Genomic DNA, 18,404 nt, shown 5'->3' with positions numbered 1-18,404 from the left:
ATTAAAGGAACCGCACTGAGCTGGTTTAAGTCATATCTATCAGATAGATCTCAGTTTGTACATGTTAATGACAAATCCTCCATGCACACTAAAGTTAGTCACGGAGTCCCACAGGGTTCTGTCCTTGGACCGATTCTTTTCACCTTATATATGCTTCCCTTAGGAATTATTATAAGGAAGCACTCCATACATTTTCATTGTTATGCTGATGATACACAATTATATTTGTCGATCAAACCAGAAAAAACCCATCAGTTAGATAAACTTCAAATGTGCATTAAGGAAATAAAAAGCTGGATGACCTGCAATTTCCTGATGTTAAACTCAGACAAAACTGAAATTATTGTACTTGGCCCCAAAGGCCTCCGAAACTCAATAGCTAAAGACATTGTTACTCTGGATGATGTTGTGTTGTCCTCCAGCACCACAGTAAGGAATCTGGGTGTTATTTTTGATCAGGATATGTCCTTCGATTCTCACATAAAACTAACAACAAGGACTGCATATTTTCACCTGCGTAATATTGCAAAAATTAGGAACATTGTGTCTCAGAAAGATGCAGAGAAACTTGTTCATGCATTTGTTACTTCTAGGCTGGACTATTGCAATTCCTTATTATCAGGCTGCTCCAATAAGTCTGTTAAGAGTCTCCAGTTAGTCCAAAATGCTGCAGCTCGTGTACTAACTAAAACAAATAGAAGAGAACATATTTCTCCTGTATTAGCTTCTCTGCACTGGCTACCTGTAAAATCTAGAATAGAATTTAAAATCCTTCTCCTTACGTACAAAGCTCTTATTGGTCAGGCTCCGTCGTATCTTAAAGAGCTCATAGTACCGTATTACCCGACTAGATCACTGCGCTCTGAGAATGCAGGGCTACTCGTCGTTCCTAGAGTCTCCAAAAGTAGAATGGGAGGCAGAGCCTTCAGCTACCAAGCTCCTCTCCTGTGGAACCAACTCCCAAATGTTATTCGGGAGGCAGACACTGTCCCCTTATTTAAGAGTAAACTTAAAACTTTCCTTTTTGATAAAGCTTACAGCTAGGGCTTACGATGAGACTTTATTCTGCTTAATTATGCTGCTATAGGCCTAGTCTGCCGGGGGATAATACTTTTCCTGATACTCTGAGCTTCTCTCCTCTCTGTCTGAATCATTCATGTCCCATCAATGCATGTTACTGATTCAGCTTCTTCCCCGGAGCTGTTTGTGCTTTGTCGTCTCGCAGGTCTCTGCTGATCGTGGTGGTGCTTGCTGCCGTGGTCCTACATGACGCTTCCTGCTGCTATTGTCACTGTTACTCATATATACTATCACTAGTTTAATAAACTATAAAATTTGTAGCTGTATTGTAGCTGCTATTGCCACTACTCATCATTGATCATGTTTGCCACCATAATTATTATCATTTTCATATTCTGTCACTTTAGCTGTGCTTGTTTCTACTATTCTGTTGTATTAACTGCCTTAACATATACGTCATATTCACATTACTATAAATATTATAGTTACTGTTAGGCTTTGCTTGCATCTCTGGAAGTGTGTCTGTCTGTCTCTCCCTGTCCATCTGTGTGTCTTTTCTCTCTTTCTCTCTCCTTTTCTTCCTCCCCAACCGGTCAAGACAGATGGCCGTCCTCCACAGAGCTGGGTCTGTCTGACGTTCCTGCCTGTTATAGGGAAGGTTTTCGTTGCCACTGTACTCTACAGAGGAATTGTTGGGTCTATGTAAATCATAAATAAGTCATTGAGTGTGGTCTTTACCTACTCTGTAAAGTGTCCTGAGATAACTTTTGTTATGATTTGACACTATAAATAAAATTGAATTGAAAAATTGAATTGAATTGGTAATTCAATAAACAAATCAATAGTATTTAAAAAATACCACATGGTTATTCCTATTTTTCTATACTTCTGTGTGAACTAAATACTTGTAGTACTGAGTTTTTCTCTTTGTATTAAGAACTTAAGTGCCAAATGAACATCAGGTGCAAGGATCAGGACGTAAAGCTTTGTCCAAATGGTGTAAATATTGCCGTAATGCAGTTCAGCTGCTGGTTTTCTGGCATTGTGATAGAAATGATATAGAGAAATACATGCTATGGAATTTGGATATTGTGTTGATGATATATATTGTCATATCGCCCAGCTCTATTCTCCAGCATCTGCAGAAACATACAGTAGGAGACATAACAAACCATAGTACAGATACTTTTCACCGTCTGCTTTAATTACAATTAATTAAGAAATATTGGGTGTGGCCACTTTGTATGCCTTCTATTTCTCAGTAAATCCATCAGAGTGAAAAGGGCTTTACCATGACATCATTATGAACGCTATACCATACTGCAAGAGATTATAAATATTTATTGTGTAGAAAAGAGGATCATCTTAGTATTTTAATTTTAAAAAGGGTAGAAGTTCAGTTCAGATAAATACTGCCTACAAGAGCATAGTGAAAACATCCTTCAAAAGTGAATTTTTAAAAAACAGGTCAGGCAGAGTGATTGAGGACAGAGCAACATTCTTTATCATCGCTGCTGGCGCAGTGACCACAGAATGCTTCCTACTGCCTGTTCCATGAAAGCGCTGTGCTGGAACAAGTCTGGCTATGCCAAGCCAAACATCCCATGCTGGTACCAGATGGGGCCAAGGAATGTGCATCGCTCAATGGCAATGGCAAAAGATATGGACAGAGGAAAAGAGAGGGAAGACAGGGGTACAGCTAAAGAAAACAGGGTTGTGGCCGTCTGTCTATTTTACTACAACGTGGTTATGCACACGAGGAGTCTGCCCGCCATATGATACAGTTAAGTCTGATAAAGAAGTGCTTGACAACTCCACAAAAACAGACAGTAAGCAGCCGTTACAGCAGTTGGAATAAATGGCTGTGCTAGCCAGCTCTAACCAAAGACAGCTAATAATCAGAGAGATTTTGCCTTCTAGGAGAGGAGTTATCTGTCTAGCAATACCAGATCCATTGTATTGGAAAGAAAACTGCACAGCACACACACAGCTTTCCCGTTAATGCCCTAAAAATCATGAGTAGACAAAGCTGGAAATTTTGATTCATGGTTGATGTCATTGCTCTTTATTTGGCAAGACTTTTGCTTACAAGCTTCTTTTTCATTTACTTTTTGATACAGATTAGGAGACTCGCCAGAATTTCTACATTACTGTGATGATGCTATCTATAGTATCTTAAAAGTATATTAACCCATATTTAGAATGCATGCTAAAATAACAGAGGATCATTGTACATTATATTGATTCAGCTGCATTGTCAAATCTTTAAGGAAAGCCCTGCAGGTTCAGAGCTCAGATTGCAGAGCACTGCATGTATGCAGAGAGGACCACGTTAAACTTGGATTGAGACATAAACTCTTGACTCATTTCCTGCCTGCAGTAGTGTGCAAAGCATGTTTTTGGCACTCGACAATTTCAGAGACTTTTTTGCAGAGGGGACCAGTCCCTTTGAGATCAGCTATCCTCCCCATACATATCCTTCAGTGAGATGCTGTCCTGGTTGGGTCAGGGAGCGCTTGTGTTTGCTTTGGAGGTGGTCAGAGAGCCGTGGCATTCCTGCCTCTTCTCCCACACTGTGTAAAGAGCCTCTACACAGATGTTCTCCAAAAGTCAATGAGGCCCTGTGGTTCTGTGGTTTTTCAGTGTTTTTAAATGAAGTTCTTTCCTGACCTAGCTTGAATATTTTGAGAGTTTTAATTTCTCCCCTCTTTTGCTGATTCACAAGTGCTGTTTGATTTAGGAAATGACAGAGCCACAAGTCAATCTTCCCTTTCCTACCACAGAACTTAGGCCACCAGAGGAATCTCTCACTGTTGCTTCAAGCAATTTCACTCCAGGGATAGGAAACGAAAAGTCCACCAAATTATAAATATGCATCATTTCTGTCTTTGCTGGATATTGCCATCATCACCTGACACAATTACCCAGAAAAATGAAACAAATCTAGTAACAGAATTATATAAAATGAGGTAATAAGGTAATGAATGTAAACAAATATGTTTAACAGCAGCATTTCACATCATAGTGTAGACTGCATTCCTTTTGGAAAATGCATCTAGTTGATGGTAACATTGATTCCTGAGTGATCATAGTGAAACGATACACAGTCAAAATGAAAGGTAAAAAATAGCCATAGTTACCCAGGTTACTGCAGGCACTGTGAGGGTCAAACTGCTCATCATTTGTACAGACCAATTAAATCTACTTTCACTGCTTGATAAACTTTACTGCCAAGCAATGCTGAAAGAATTTCTCAGGGAGCATTTTGCTTTATATACATAGTATAAGAAATAATATTCAAAAATAGTCAACAGACAGGAGAGGGTTACATTACATTCCAAGGTATCTCTACCTATCTATCAGAACAGGAATATTATTACACATATATAACATCTTCATAGATAGAACATTTTACCACTTATCACACAAACTAGTAAAATGTTGCACTGACAACTGGACATTACCAGTTCAGCAACACTGTCTATGAACCACGTCTGTAGTGTATTATGAGTGCATTCGTAGTGAATTATAATGCATTTATAATACTTCATGACTACAGTCTTAAACACCAATAATGCTTTCTCGTGCACCATATCAACAGTCATAAAACATTATAGTGGTAATCTGTAATGATCTGTAAGTTCAAGTGTGTCAATGCTCTTGACCAGTCTTTCCCAAAGTTAAGGTCGGGACCAAAAATGGTTTGCGGACCAATTCTGTGATTCCCTCACTCTCGATTTGTGTCAGTTCATGGTATATTTTGTAAGTTTGGGTCCTAGGGAAACACTAAATTTCTCTTTTGGGTCTTGAGCTGAAAATGTTGGGGATCCCCTGCTCTTGTCTGTTATAAACTAGAGGTTGACTTATGGGGCAGTCCTTGGTCATCAGCTGTAGCATTCTGGCATTTTGCCACAAACACATACTACAGACTTAGATGTATGTATTAGCAAGTTAATCAACAAAAAATGTTTTTTGGACAGCAGATCAAATTTAAGGGATCTTTGTAGTAAAACTGAATTTTTGCAGCATTGCAATTAGAGCTCAGCAATGCGTCAATAAATCAATCAATTTGTTAACATTGACAATTCTGACAACTAATAATCTCTAAACATCTCTAAAATATGACTGTGTCTGGGAACTGTTTCACCAGCATGTCCTACATGCTGTGTCTGTCCACTAAACAGCAATAAGAAAATACTTTTGACTATTAAGTGTCACACTGAACTGCAGTTTGTCCTTAATCGACCTGCATATGTACAGCATGTAATAATTCTGGTAAAGCTGCATAAAGAAACAAATATTTGTTGAAGTGTTTGTTTACTGTTGGAACGTTGTATGCATGTAGCTGCCAGCTGACAGAGGTATACAGGTGGTGTGTTTTTGTCAGAGCAGAGCAATATCAGCGAGAGGACCATCAGACATGACCAGGTAGTCAGGCGCACTTTCTACTTTTGAAAATGACCAATGAAGTGGTAGCGGACACAGAGGGGGGGTGTAGCCTGTGTAGGTTTCCACATTAGTGTGCATTGTGAGTACTGTGAGTTTACTGTTGTCAGTTTAAATCAGAGGTACAGTTATTAAGATTCAGCTGACATGGGGGGGAAATACTTTCAAGGTTGAAGCACATTTGCTCCAGGAACGTTATAAAGCTGCCAACGTGTCACCTAATGAACACTGCAGCACTATAAAATATGACATTGTTAACTAATTACTACATTTTGTCCTCTCAAAGTCCTTACTTATATGTACATGCATAGTCTTGGCTCGACCTTTAAATTAAATCATGTCTGCATGTGTCCTAGAAAAGCCAGCCTAAAAAAGCTCAGTTTAACTGCCTACAAGCCTAAAGTAAATATGTAGGCTAAGAAGTGAGCTGCTCAAGCAAAAGAGCAATAGAAAATACGACACAGACGAAAGCGAGGAGATACAGGACAAGGCTAACAAACGGAGTAGTTGTGGTATGAACTAAAAAGCAAACACTGTGGTTTCAAAGCTAGACACATACCTGCAAGCTCATTTGCCGGTCATAAAACCCCTTTGCTGTGCTGTGATCAACAGCTTACTGGTGTTGTAAATGTGAGTTTACCCTCCAGTGCTTCCATAGCGGTGGTAACGGTAGCAGTAGAGGGGCAGGACAGCACCATAGCAGAGCTCCTTAGAAGGGCTGCCGGGCCCCGGCACCGCCGCACATATTCCGGGAAAGCGTGTCATCAGGCCGCTTAAGCCGCGCAAAGAATTGTCCATCTCACATGCACGCACTAATCTATGCAGGGTCACTCAAGGTAATCCGTGTCGAGCACTCCTCTTTGATTGGCACTCACAGCAGCCCAGTGAGTTTTTGGGCCTGTCAGATGGTTGGGCTGTACCAACTCACTATTTCAGAGAGGGGTGGCTTTCTCTCTCGCTCTCTGTCTCTCACTCTCTCAGAGGAACAGAAGAAAGAGGAAATGGAAAATGAAAAAAACAACAGCACACAGACTCAGCGGATAAGCTGCCAGCGCTGACTCTGGTCTCACGCAGGGTTTTTTTCACTCAAGTCTCACTCACCCTACATTCCTCTGCTCTGGCTTACTCGGCCCTCTTCCTTCCCTCTCTAAAGACTCATTCCACTCACCCAAACTGCATTTGTTAAGTCACACCAGCAGTAATACACTACATCCTGGTGTGCTTTAAGGCAAAGAGAAAAAAAAACAGTAGTCACTACATTCTCAACAACAAGGTGGTTTGGGAAAAGCACCGGAGCCATTTAAGCAACTGACCTCAATCTAAAGGCAATGATAGAGACCATCTTACAACCACTTTTACATCAGTGACAGACGTGAAAATTATGTTAGCTGTTAAATATGTTCTTCAACACACTGCTTTTCAAACTCTGCATGAGTGGACAGCAACTTGTATGTCCTGTTATCCTGGCTGTGTAGGCACAGAAAGCCACAAATGATCCACCTTATGAAATGACGGCGTATTCTCTCATTGCTCTGAACTGCTAGTAAAATAAGACTAAACTGCCAAGTTAGGTGAATCACTAATTGTGCGAGTCACTTAAAGTATAATTAACCATTGTTGTGTTCAAGATGTAATCATGAACTCGCATGCCCTCCACCTCCTCCCATGTAAAGACACAGTCTACAACCAATCCACTGTGCTACACGGCAGATGTACCCAACACAGAGACAGAATGTCCTGTACAAGGCAAGTGGCATCAGTGAAGTAGGGGAAAGCCCAGCAAGGAGAAAACATCCATCAGAATGAGTGAAATCAATATTTCATGTCAGCCAACATAGAGCTGTGAGATGGAGCATATTTTTCCACTGGAACAATTATATAAAGCCCTAAAAAACAATGTGTGTATAAACACATATCTCCACAGCCATCACTTTGTAGTTTTCAATTTGGCATCCACAAAGTCCACATTCCAGGTTTGACAGTAATTTCACACTGAGGCTTCAAAGGAAAAGTGGCTCCAGTTTGTCACAATACTGTGACAAATAAATCTTTATGCAGTCAGCATTTAAAGCAGAGAGAGCATTAGGGTCAAACGGATTGTCATGTCTTACATATGAATCTAGCTTCTTATTTTAAATTTTATATTAAAGAAATAAATTTGTCTCAAGTTTCCATATGTTCTGAATGTTACCCCTGAAATACTGTATATCAAAACATACAATTATTTTCATTATCGATTCAACTGCTGATTATTTTCTTGATGAAGAAAGAGAAGACAGGACTGTCTGTTTGACTATATTGCTATCTCTGCTGCATGTGTGGCCATAAAGATCTATTTGTCAAAGTATATCAAGCATAGACACAAACTGGAGTCCCTTTCATTCAAAGTCTCGAAAGGCTCGTTAGGCTTTTGCAGCCACTAAACCTGCACAAATTAAGACAAAAAAAGAGCACAACTTTGCACACTGCTGGCTCATTTCTAAGCAAACAGTCTAATTCACAAAGATCAGCGCTAATAGCAACACACAATTACAGTGACGTATTGGTGTCTTCCAAGAACTGGTGGTAATGACGCACATTTATAAGGCGTGTCCCCGGCAAAGAGAATAATCGGATTATTGAAGGACCCCTCGTATACATGAAAGGGGTTGAATGGGAAAATGACGGGAGTAACTCGACCTCTGGTACAGTAGGTGGCACCACCACAAGCGTCCGACGTTTGGACAGAATTACAACCGAAACAGGTCTTCTTGGTAGTGATGTTTCTTGTCGTTACAAAGTCTACCCTCTGTTTAAAAGGTAACGCTCTATTGTTGAGGTTTTTTTACGTTGTTTTCTGCGCCCTTGCTTCCTGGTTTATTCTATTTCCGTGTCAAAGCCACTGCTGCAGAGTGGGGAGGGGCAGTAACAACCACGGAGCATGTCCACACCAAAACCCGATAGTAATGCGGGTACGCTGTTTACATGCTTGAATAATCGGGGTACTAAAGGAGTTATCTACGCCTGATAACCGGGGTATGGGAAGTCTGATTTTACCCCGGGTACAGTCTTTACGTGGCGTTTGAGAAACCGGAGTATGCCCTTAACCTGAATATTATCGGGTTTTTAAACTGCATGTAAACGCACCGAGTGGAAAGGGATACGTCTTCCGTAATATGGTTTATCTCTGTGACGTTTAAATTCCTCACCTGTAGTTCTGAAACGCAAACTGTACATTTGAAGACTCGGTTCAACTTTCATCAGATCAAAAGTTTGCCAAATGATAATTTACAGCGACAGCATCAGTTTGCTGGACACATTTTCCTGAACGTGCATTGATCTATACTTGACTGTACTGGATGAATTATACATATTGTATATTTTACAGATAATGCTAATGTGTCTTCAGGAGAATTGACAAACAAGCAAGTGAAACTGTCAAACAGTCAAAGTGTAACTTGCTTAGAAAAGGTGGGGAGTGCCAACTGTGCTTCCTGTTCACTCCCTCTGCACCATGAATAGTAACAGCAATAGACTGTAGGGGGGAAATCCTTAGCACTTAATACCACAGAGAGGTGTGGCGCATATGTGATATATGTGGGAGACATGTATCTGTCGAACACTAAATGTGCTGTCAGTCTGATGAGGAGACATGAAACAGGTGTGGCAGAAGCCAGACAGCCCAGTGCTGCAATTCAGCATGTGAAACGTTCACACCCGCAGCCACCTGGCAGAGTTGTTTCCATTGCAAACTCCTTGTTTATGTATCTGTTTCTCTGTACATTTTGGTCAGATCTAAGATGTTAAACACACAGTTGTCCTGCTCTTGATTTAAACTGAACAACTTGAATTTAACTTAAACTGAACTTAAGTCTTCATCTTTAATGCTTCGAAGACAAAGAAGAGATGGCCATCATCTTCAACCACAGAAACAGCAAACAGATATTTAATGAAAGCTCAGGTTTACCTGGTTCCTTCCTCTCCGTCTTCCAAAGTTTCGCCTCACCAGCGTCTTGTAGTTATGGTTCTTCTTGGTCAAGTAGTAGTAAAGGACACAGTCCGCGACACACTGAAACAAGAAATGGTATGTAGTTATGAACATATGGCATTGAAACCGGAGGCGACATATTTAAGCATTTTGTCATGTTTGTTAAGTTGTCATCATCAAGATGTAAAATTTGGAGTTGATATGTGTACGACCAATGGGAGAAGGATCATATGGACCCACAGAGTGCAAAGTTATTATGCCCATTTTGAACAAAAGAAAAAACACTAAGGGGTCTTAAAATAAATGTTTAAATAATCAATGATGGAAACTTCATAACAGCCTGTAGAACTCATAGCGCTTTGAGGTACCAATAGAGAATTGTGTTTGTGACTTTGGGATAGTACAAGCAGTAGTTTACCTTTCTCTCCAGATAGGAGGCAATCAGGCCAAAGTTCTTGGGATGTTGGACAAACCTGGAAGGAGATACCAGTCGTTATTCATGTGTCAAATCCAGAAATATATCTGTGCAGGTCCAAGGTGGCATTAAGGTCTATAAATCACATCTGAACTTCAGACAAGACAAACTGTGACCCACACATCTTATGCCACCAACAAAACAGAAAATAGCTCACTTCTCTTTAAAGATCTCCTTTTCGTGTTCGGTCCAAACATTCATGAACTGCCGGGCTTTGTACACCTTCATTGGGTCATCCATCAGGCCGTTCATGTTGATAAACCTCACCCGCCTCTGCTCAGAGTCGTACATCATGGGAGGGATGACTGACAGTTGTCTCATCTGCTTCTCATTGTTCTGTGGAACATGGTCAGGGAAAGTGGCCACAGTTACTCTATCAGAGAACGGACAACCATATTTCTGCTTATGGGAATCTGCTCCCAGCGTTCGTGACTTATGCAGATGAAATGTATTCAAGATGACGTAGTAAGTGAAACACAACGAAGAAAACAAAAAACTGTGACCCTTCTATTTAGGCTGCTGACATCTAGGTGTAATAAATGTAAAAGGCATTCCAGATAATACCCACCTCCTGTTCAGAAAGGCCGTCTATGATTTCAGAAATCTCATGCTCGCTCCTTGCAATTGTTGCAGAAAGGCCTGTTCCTCTTTGTCCAACCCTGCAGAAAACAGACATTGTGTTACAAATGTTACAATTGAATTTCAAATGTCACATTAAATCTGTATGCTGTGCAGACTTCTTTTTACAGGAAATACAACTTTCAGGCTTCCATGACTTATCAATAGTTGTTTCTTTTCCAACCAGTCACATTGTTAACACATACTTTGATTGTACCCATTATTGATGAATAAAATTATCTCTGTGATCAGTTATTACGAAGTACTTCCCCCTCCACGGTCTATCAGTCTGCACAAACAGTGCTGACAGGCAAACTCTTTACTTTTCAATGAAAATACAATACATCAGCGAAAGACTCTGGACCATGACCCCGTGTCCCACCCTTTCCAGAGGCACCCAGACAGAGAGGGTCTCTGCCCAAAGTAGGTCACCACACAGCACACAGTGCTCTTTATTTAGGTGATAGCTGAACAGAAACTTTAAAAATGGTGGAGACAGTTTTAATGTCTGGGTGTGGCTACAAGTCTCGTCTACTGTATGCAATACATAACCTGACTACACTAGATGAATTGATTCGCATGATTTTCATTTGCTAAGCATAACCATCTGGGAACTCTGGTTTGGAGATCTTTTGGGAAGGGGCGAAAATACTGGTCAGATCAGATCAACGAAGCGTATAACTTACAAACAAAGCTCAGAAAATAAACAACATGTCGGTAAAGGATATTTGCCATTTTTGTAACGCAGATTTCCAGATAAAGGCACAATATCGGGCCGGCCGGTGACACAGTGGTTAGAGCAGTCGCCCCATGTAAAGAGGCTGAGGGTCATCGAGGCAGCGGCCGTGGGTCCGACTCTGACCTGTGGCCCTTAAAATACAATGGAGCTCGCATCATGATGGTCTCACAAGGCTATGAAATACAAGCAAACGCTCATAATCCACTTCCATTTTGTCCAATCTGGGAGTCAACTAGAAACGGTGCTGAGCAATAAAATCGTAACAATATGCATCATTCATTCATTCATTCATCTTCAACCGCTTATCCCGGGGTCGGGGTCGCGGGGGGTGCTGGAGCCAATCCCAGCTGACATCAGGCGTGAGGCGGGGTACACCCTGGACAGGACGCCAGTTTATCGCAGGGCACATAGAGACGCACAGAGACAGACAACCATTCACACCTACGGGCAATTTTAGAGTCATCAATTAACCTAACACGTGCATGTCTTTGGATTGTGGGAGGAAACCGGAGTACCCGGTTGCTGTGAGGCGACAGTGCTAACCTCTACACCACCGTGTAGCCCTATATTATAATATGCAATTCATTTCAATTCAATTTAATTCAATTCTGTTTGTTTAAGAAAGGGATGGTGCAAATGAATGACAGACATGATCATACATTGATTTTAAAAATACCAAAATTAGCCATAAGGTTAATTTTCATCTTTAGTCCCCTGGCATCAATGTTAGAAAAAATATTTTTAAAATAGAAATAAACAAGATAAAAAACAACATAAGCAGGACAGAACTCCACAGCACAAAACAGAAACAAATCACAGAACAAACAGGACAGGCAGCAATGAAAAATAACAGCATAAAATACAAAGTCCCAGTGAAAAAAGAAATAAAAGAAATATACAGTATGTTGAGACTGCTAGCCAATACACCAAATTCATAACAAATAATGTAGTTATAGTGCTGACATGTACAGTACATGTAATGATCATCCATTGTCTTAACTGCTTAGTAAAGGATTTGTATGTGTAAGTTCTCTGATATGTTCTGGGATTGAATACCATTCTCTTGCACCTTTGACGGACCAGGTTGACTGACTAAAAGTGCTTTTTCACAACAGAACAACATAATCCCCCCTCGACGACCCCCTTGTTGACACGATCAGCACTTTTTCTGTTCTTCTATTGATGTAAGCAGCAAGTAATGGTGGAACTAGATTATAAGTGGCCTTAAAAATCAAGCTAAAGTTGGTCCACCAGCCATTGATGTGTCTCTATTAGAGCTGCAACAATTACTTGATTAACCAATCAACAAAAATGTATCTGAAACATGATTGATTCATTTTCAAGGAATATCTTGATAGAAAATGCCAAAAGAAACTGGTTCCAGCTTGTAAAATGTGAATATTTGCTGTTTGCTCTAGAGTGTACGAATGTTGGTAAATTAAATCTGCTGGTTTTAATATGTAAACCTTTTTCAAAAGTTTCCAAAATGTTACAGACATTAAATCAACTGAGGAAATAATCATCAAATATATTTCTGAAAATCGTTTCTAGCCCACTGACAAAAAACAGAACTGTTTCTGCAATATTTGCGTTTCGCATTCTGATCCTTGCACATGGGAGCGAAGCATAGAGGCACTACTGTTTTGCTGAAATGGAGTAAACAAAAATAGCCTTTACCATGTGGTTATTTCATATAGACTATGTATGTATTGAATTGCCAGGAATCATGCTATATTATGATATATATTGGTGACCTATATCAGGATAGAAGATAATAACACTGCTGGAGCAGGCTCAGTAGACGATGACAGGCTTAATGTTGATGTGACACACTGGTTAAAAAGAAAATTAAATAACACTTTATATTCAAAAGGATGCGGACCCCTGCACTATGGTATAGAGAAAGAGAACTGTAAAGCAAAAGTGATATTAGTATTACTGTGGGATGTGGACTATTACCTCTGGAAGCGCTCCTGCTGCTCTCTCTGCTTACGGATTTCAGGGAACTGCCTTTCATAATACTCCCGTGTTCTGCCCTCCTTGGCTTTGCGCCTGGGGTTGTTCTCCATTCGGTCTATCTTCTTCTCCCATGCTTCCATCAGCTGGTCATAGCGTTGGCAGATCTTCTGTTCCTGTGTACACAGCATGGAAAAGGCTAAATCAGGAGTGGGCAGCCATCATTACAGTATGAGCCAAAATAAAAACAAAATAACTTCCTGCCAATGCAATGATCGACAGGGAACATACATACGCGAACATATATACCCTGCATTTTTAAATCACAGACACGCCTCTCATACACAGAATCCTGAGTACATACAACTGATGCCAAATGAGCATTGCTATGATGCAACTTGTACAATGGTGAAGAAATTCTCAGATTTGTTGGAGGCACAGCTGATTTAAGTATGTTGGTGATCATTGAGCAGAAGAGACAAAGTAGATCTAAATGAAAACACAATTATTAAAATCTAACAATTGGGTTACCAAGCAACAATGGCTGTGACCTCTCTAATTCTACATACTTGCTCAGGAACTGGCTTTGTTTGTTGTGGGTTTGCGTCTCTTTAACATTGCCCAACTCAGGGCACAGCTTGTTCTGAAAAACTATTCCGTAAACAGTTTTAAAAAGCTCATTACAATTCTGTTGCAGAAGCAGACACGTGTATGTTTATTTACAATTGGGCTGATCAATTCTAATTCTACAGGAGAACGGGCAAAAACTATTTGGTTTTTACTGCTAAAATTAGTAATTTAAATGTATGAAAAACGAAAATCAAAAGGGAGTAGTAAGAGTTAAATGTTTAGTGAAGATATGGAGAGATTCCTGCATTGGGAGGACAATACGGCCTCATTTCCACTCTCTGCAGTGAGGGAAAAACAATTCACCTTCCTCTTGGTATGAGGCCATGTGCACTCTGCCATTGTTCAGAGTCCAAAAGGTCTGTCTGACCCAGACGGGGAACAGGCAGTGAAAGGTGGGGCTCACTGAGCCATTGCAATACAAAAAATAGCTTGTGTATTAATATGGGGTGATTAAGAAGTATTGTATATCACAGGTTACTGAGAAGAGACAGAGAGACAGTCATTTGGCTGGCCCATTTCTCTGATCTGTTCTATGATGTGACTATATTTATTATTATACTGCATATAAAAGCTTTTCTTAGCTCATACAGTAGTTTCAACAAATGGGGGAAACCAAGGCATTTCCTGTACTGTAAATACATCAATGCATTGTTTCTTTTAGCCATGCAAACAGCATGGAGCACATAGGGGAAGACCTTTGGGGCTTTCTGCCAGAAAGGTTTTCTTAACCCAAACTGCTGTCTTTTCCTAAACCTAACCAAGTAGTTTGGTCACCTAAACCTAAGAGATTTCTCTGAGAGCTTCTTCTTCTCAGAAAGCACTGAAGGCCAACCTATCCCATGTGCCAGCATGGCTCAAGGGGTGGAAATGTCGGTCCACCACTTTGGCTGAGGCTGAAATATCTCAACAACTTGATTGCCATGAACTTTTTTTTGGCAGTTTTCAAGCCTTTTATTATATAGGACAGACAGGAAATGGGGTGAGAGAGAGGGGGAGACATGCAGCATGGGGTGAGAAAGAGGGTGAGACATGCAGCAAAGGGCTGCAGATCGGAGTCGAACCCGCGGCCGCTGCCTTGAGGACCTTCAGCCTTTTTACATGGGGCGACTGCTCTAAGCACTCAGCCACCGGCCGCCCCAACTGCCATTAACTTTTGTAGATATCCATGGTCCCCAGGGAATAGCCTACTAACTTGGTTAGTGGTTTGAGTGAATTGCCTTAAAACCTATTGGGTGAACTGCCATGAAATTTGGTTCAGACATTCATGTCGCTCCTGGATAAACTGTAAAGACTTTAGGGATCCCGTAACTTTTATCATCAGGTAAAAATTTCAATACTTCCTGCAAACTAATAACATGACCATTATTCTTTGCAGTACTTTTTAGTGCTAATTAGCAAATGCTAACACGCTAACGCACGAAACTAAGACAGTGACCATGGTCAATATTATTCTCGCTGACAGAGCTGCTGGCATGGCGGTAGACACTGCAACCCACAATTTCTGCCATACAGACACCTAGTAGTTAGAAAGGTTTCTTATTTTAGGAATTATACAAAATTAGCACTAAATGTTCTGTGAGCTGTCTAACAACATGAACATTCAAACAACTACAGTTTACTGAACTGAGTTTCAAGATTTAGAGCAAAAGTTTGCAGTTAAATTGCTCATGCCTTGTGTAATACAAACTGTTCTCTCCGAGTGTGTGAGACTGAAAAATGCAAGCGTTAACACCAGAAAAACTGCAACTGTACATCAAAACAGCACCCAGAGTATGTCGATGAACAGGGAAGATCCACTTATCAAAATCTTACCAATCCCAATAATACAGCATTTCCCCTGGTCAGCTGAGGTGAGCGGAGTTCAAACCGTCAGGTATGATGTGACCGTACACTGACCAGGGAAATAGGTGCCGCCTCTAATGCTGTGTGCACTCACACGAATACTTGGAACTTCCACAATGCTTTTCTAACACCAGGGACACTTACCCTTTGTTTACGAGCGTGGTTCCTCCTCTTAAAAAACAAGATCAGCTTCTTCCTCATGACTTGGTTGCTAAAAGAGAACAATACTTAATCAGTGAAATATCAAGTATGTTATTCATTAGCAAAGTTATTTTGATATTTACCAGAAAGCATACAAGCTTGCATTACACATAAAAAAGTGTCGAGAGGAAACCTTTTATTTCAGCTGAAAAGATCCAGTCAGTACAAAGGCAAGAGATTAGTAGTCCCTTCAGCTATTACAAGTGCACCTCTGTAAATTAGAGCTTGATTTATTTTCCAACACCTACACCAAAAACATTATGGACATCATTGTTTATTTGCACTGTTGCAACTACAAAATACTGGGCACACTGTTGATGCACGATGGCGGCTGTGGGGAGAGAATAGTGAGAGAGCTGACCTTCAGAGTGTGGCCTGTATAGCAGATTCACACAGAGGTGGTCTCTGTCCTGATAAAAGACTGAGCCAGATGGGTCGCTCTCATGGCACACACAGATAAGGGACTTATCTAGACAGACTGGCCTTCAACCCCGACACAGCCCTACATTAAAACACACCTAATGCAGACACGCATGTTCTTTCACTTCCTTTCTGAGTCACTCTCCTTGCTGCCAGTCTAGCAACTCAATCGGTTGACTCAGCAATCACATTAGACAGAATTATCAGCTGGGTTTATCTTGCTGAGGTCAGCATTACACCCGAAACTTTCCTCAGATGAGACGGTCCCTGTCCTATCACCGTGGTAAGCACCATGTCTGCTACAAAGTTCTCAAACTTTTCAGGGCCGACAGATGTTCATGAAATGAATCTATGGAGGAAATGTAGATACTCACGTCTTGATGTTATCATGGTACACCTTTGTGTCTGACGGCTGATTGTAGAGGGGCTGAGGGGGGAGAAAGCAGATCAGGGACAGGCGATGAATTATCATTATCCATTAGTCAAGCAGTAATATGCTACTGAGAAAATCATGACTGCCCTTATAGCTCATGCAAGAACAGAAAATATCATTAACCATTAATTAACATACCAGCTCAACCTTAGGACCAAGACCTTCCAGTATTTTATGGGCCTCTTCAGCTTTTTTCTAGAAAAAGGAAAAAGAGATCATATCCTAATTACAAGGCCTACAAAAAGTATTTCACCTGGAAAAACTTCCCATCTGAAGACCAACATTAAATGTGGGTTACACTGATAGTTATATAATAATTATAAGAGTTGTTGTGGGTACAGCATAAATGGAAGCTTCAGTTAATAAAGTAGCTAAACATGTCCATGCATTTGTTAAAACATTACCCATTATAGCAATTCATATTTTCCAGTTAAGCTACTGATCGAGGATGTGATTTGTAACATACAACGGAAAAGATTCAGGAAAACCATAAACTCAAAATAAACTTAGATAATAACCTTAAGGCCTGAGTAGAAAAAAATATTTCCTTATTTGATCATTTTTAGATGCATTCATTTCCTCATGAAGTCTGCCTCTGCATCTAAAAGTGAGCAGCTAGCAATAAATGATACAAGAAAAAAAATGAAAAGAATGTTCCCTCTGCAACATAATTAATTAGGTTGGCTACAATAGTTTCCCTGCATCAGTGAGGACAGACAGCTTATTCAAGATCATCATAAGCCCACGTCTACAGTCTGAGACAAACAAGCACGGCTTCCAAGACTAAATAATGTGTGCAATGCTGCAGCAGCTTTGAAAGCCCAAAGGGTTAATAACTGACTGAGAAGGAGGGCGTGTCTCAGTGCTCTCCTACCACAACACTGGCTGACAGACATGAACTACAGTGACCTCCATAAAAACAAACTGACTCATTCCCCCATTTTCAGCCGCATAGAGATAACGAGGCCTGCCTCTGCGCTATACAATAAATTAGGAAATACCTAACAATCTTTTAATGTAGTGCAAGTTTGTAAACTTTAACACTACTACAAATCATCAAGAATGCATAAACCACAATACATTCCAATATATGTTGTTGACAGGAGGCAGATTTAGCCATATCTGGTCATGTACACCTCTTTTCTTATTGAAAAATAGAACTATAAAACTATAAGTAGAGATGTTAATTCTACTAATTAATGTCCTGTAGTTGCTCCACAGTAAAAGCCTCCTGCTGGTTAGCCGGCGGACAACTTCAATGTAAATCAGCAGCAAGAAAAAATGTTCAGTTTGTATCTGCATTAACTTCACTTGCACAGTAAAATAAGGCTGATACTTTAAAAGGACCAACTAGTGCACTGTACACAACTTTAGCCCTGATCTTCAACTCGCCAACACTTTTTGGAGCTCCCAGACAAAAGCCTCAGATTAGAGTCATCGCAGACGAAACCCAGATATATTCCTGGCTAAATATCTGAACCTGTCGGGGAGTCTCACCGGGAGCTACAACCCATGAAAGTGCAAAACACTGGTTGAGGGAAAATCTGGTGAGAGGTCATCTGTAACAATAGGAACCTAGAGGAAAATAGTACATACGCAGTGAAACAGGCTCTTGTGAACGTGTGCAAAAAAACATATTAAAAATCATGGCTACATG

The 18,404-nt window shown here is 40.5% G+C and overlaps 1 protein-coding gene across 5 annotated transcripts in view; it reads right to left on the bottom strand.

Annotated features, from left to right (window-relative positions):
- ncor1 (nuclear receptor corepressor 1) overlaps window positions 1-18,404 on the bottom strand; it is a 66,311-nt gene that overhangs the window by 32,254 nt on the left and 15,653 nt on the right. For 4 of the 5 annotated variants that reach the window (XM_083927647.1, XM_083927649.1, XM_083927650.1 and 1 more), the window contains exons 7-14: window positions 16,886-16,942; window positions 16,689-16,741; window positions 15,838-15,904; window positions 13,225-13,397; window positions 10,477-10,567; window positions 10,066-10,244; window positions 9,852-9,906; window positions 9,413-9,514 (exon numbers count right to left, since the gene is read on the bottom strand). In XM_083927647.1, the coding sequence (XP_083783773.1) occupies window positions 9,413-9,514; window positions 9,852-9,906; window positions 10,066-10,244; window positions 10,477-10,567; window positions 13,225-13,397; window positions 15,838-15,904; window positions 16,689-16,741; window positions 16,886-16,942 (777 nt within the window). Of the gene's footprint in view, window positions 1-6,025; window positions 6,315-9,412; window positions 9,515-9,851; window positions 9,907-10,065; window positions 10,245-10,476; window positions 10,568-13,224; window positions 13,398-15,837; window positions 15,905-16,688; window positions 16,742-16,885; window positions 16,943-18,404 lie in introns of those variants that run through there. The other variant, XM_083927651.1, reaches the window with a different exon arrangement.

This window comes from Echiichthys vipera (genome assembly GCF_963691815.1).
Source record: "Echiichthys vipera genome assembly, chromosome: 14".
In the NCBI taxonomy this organism is placed as follows: Eukaryota; Metazoa; Chordata; class Actinopteri; order Perciformes; family Trachinidae; genus Echiichthys; species Echiichthys vipera.
The sequence above is the reverse complement of the archived record's forward strand: the minus strand, read 5'-3'. Positions and strand labels throughout refer to the sequence as shown.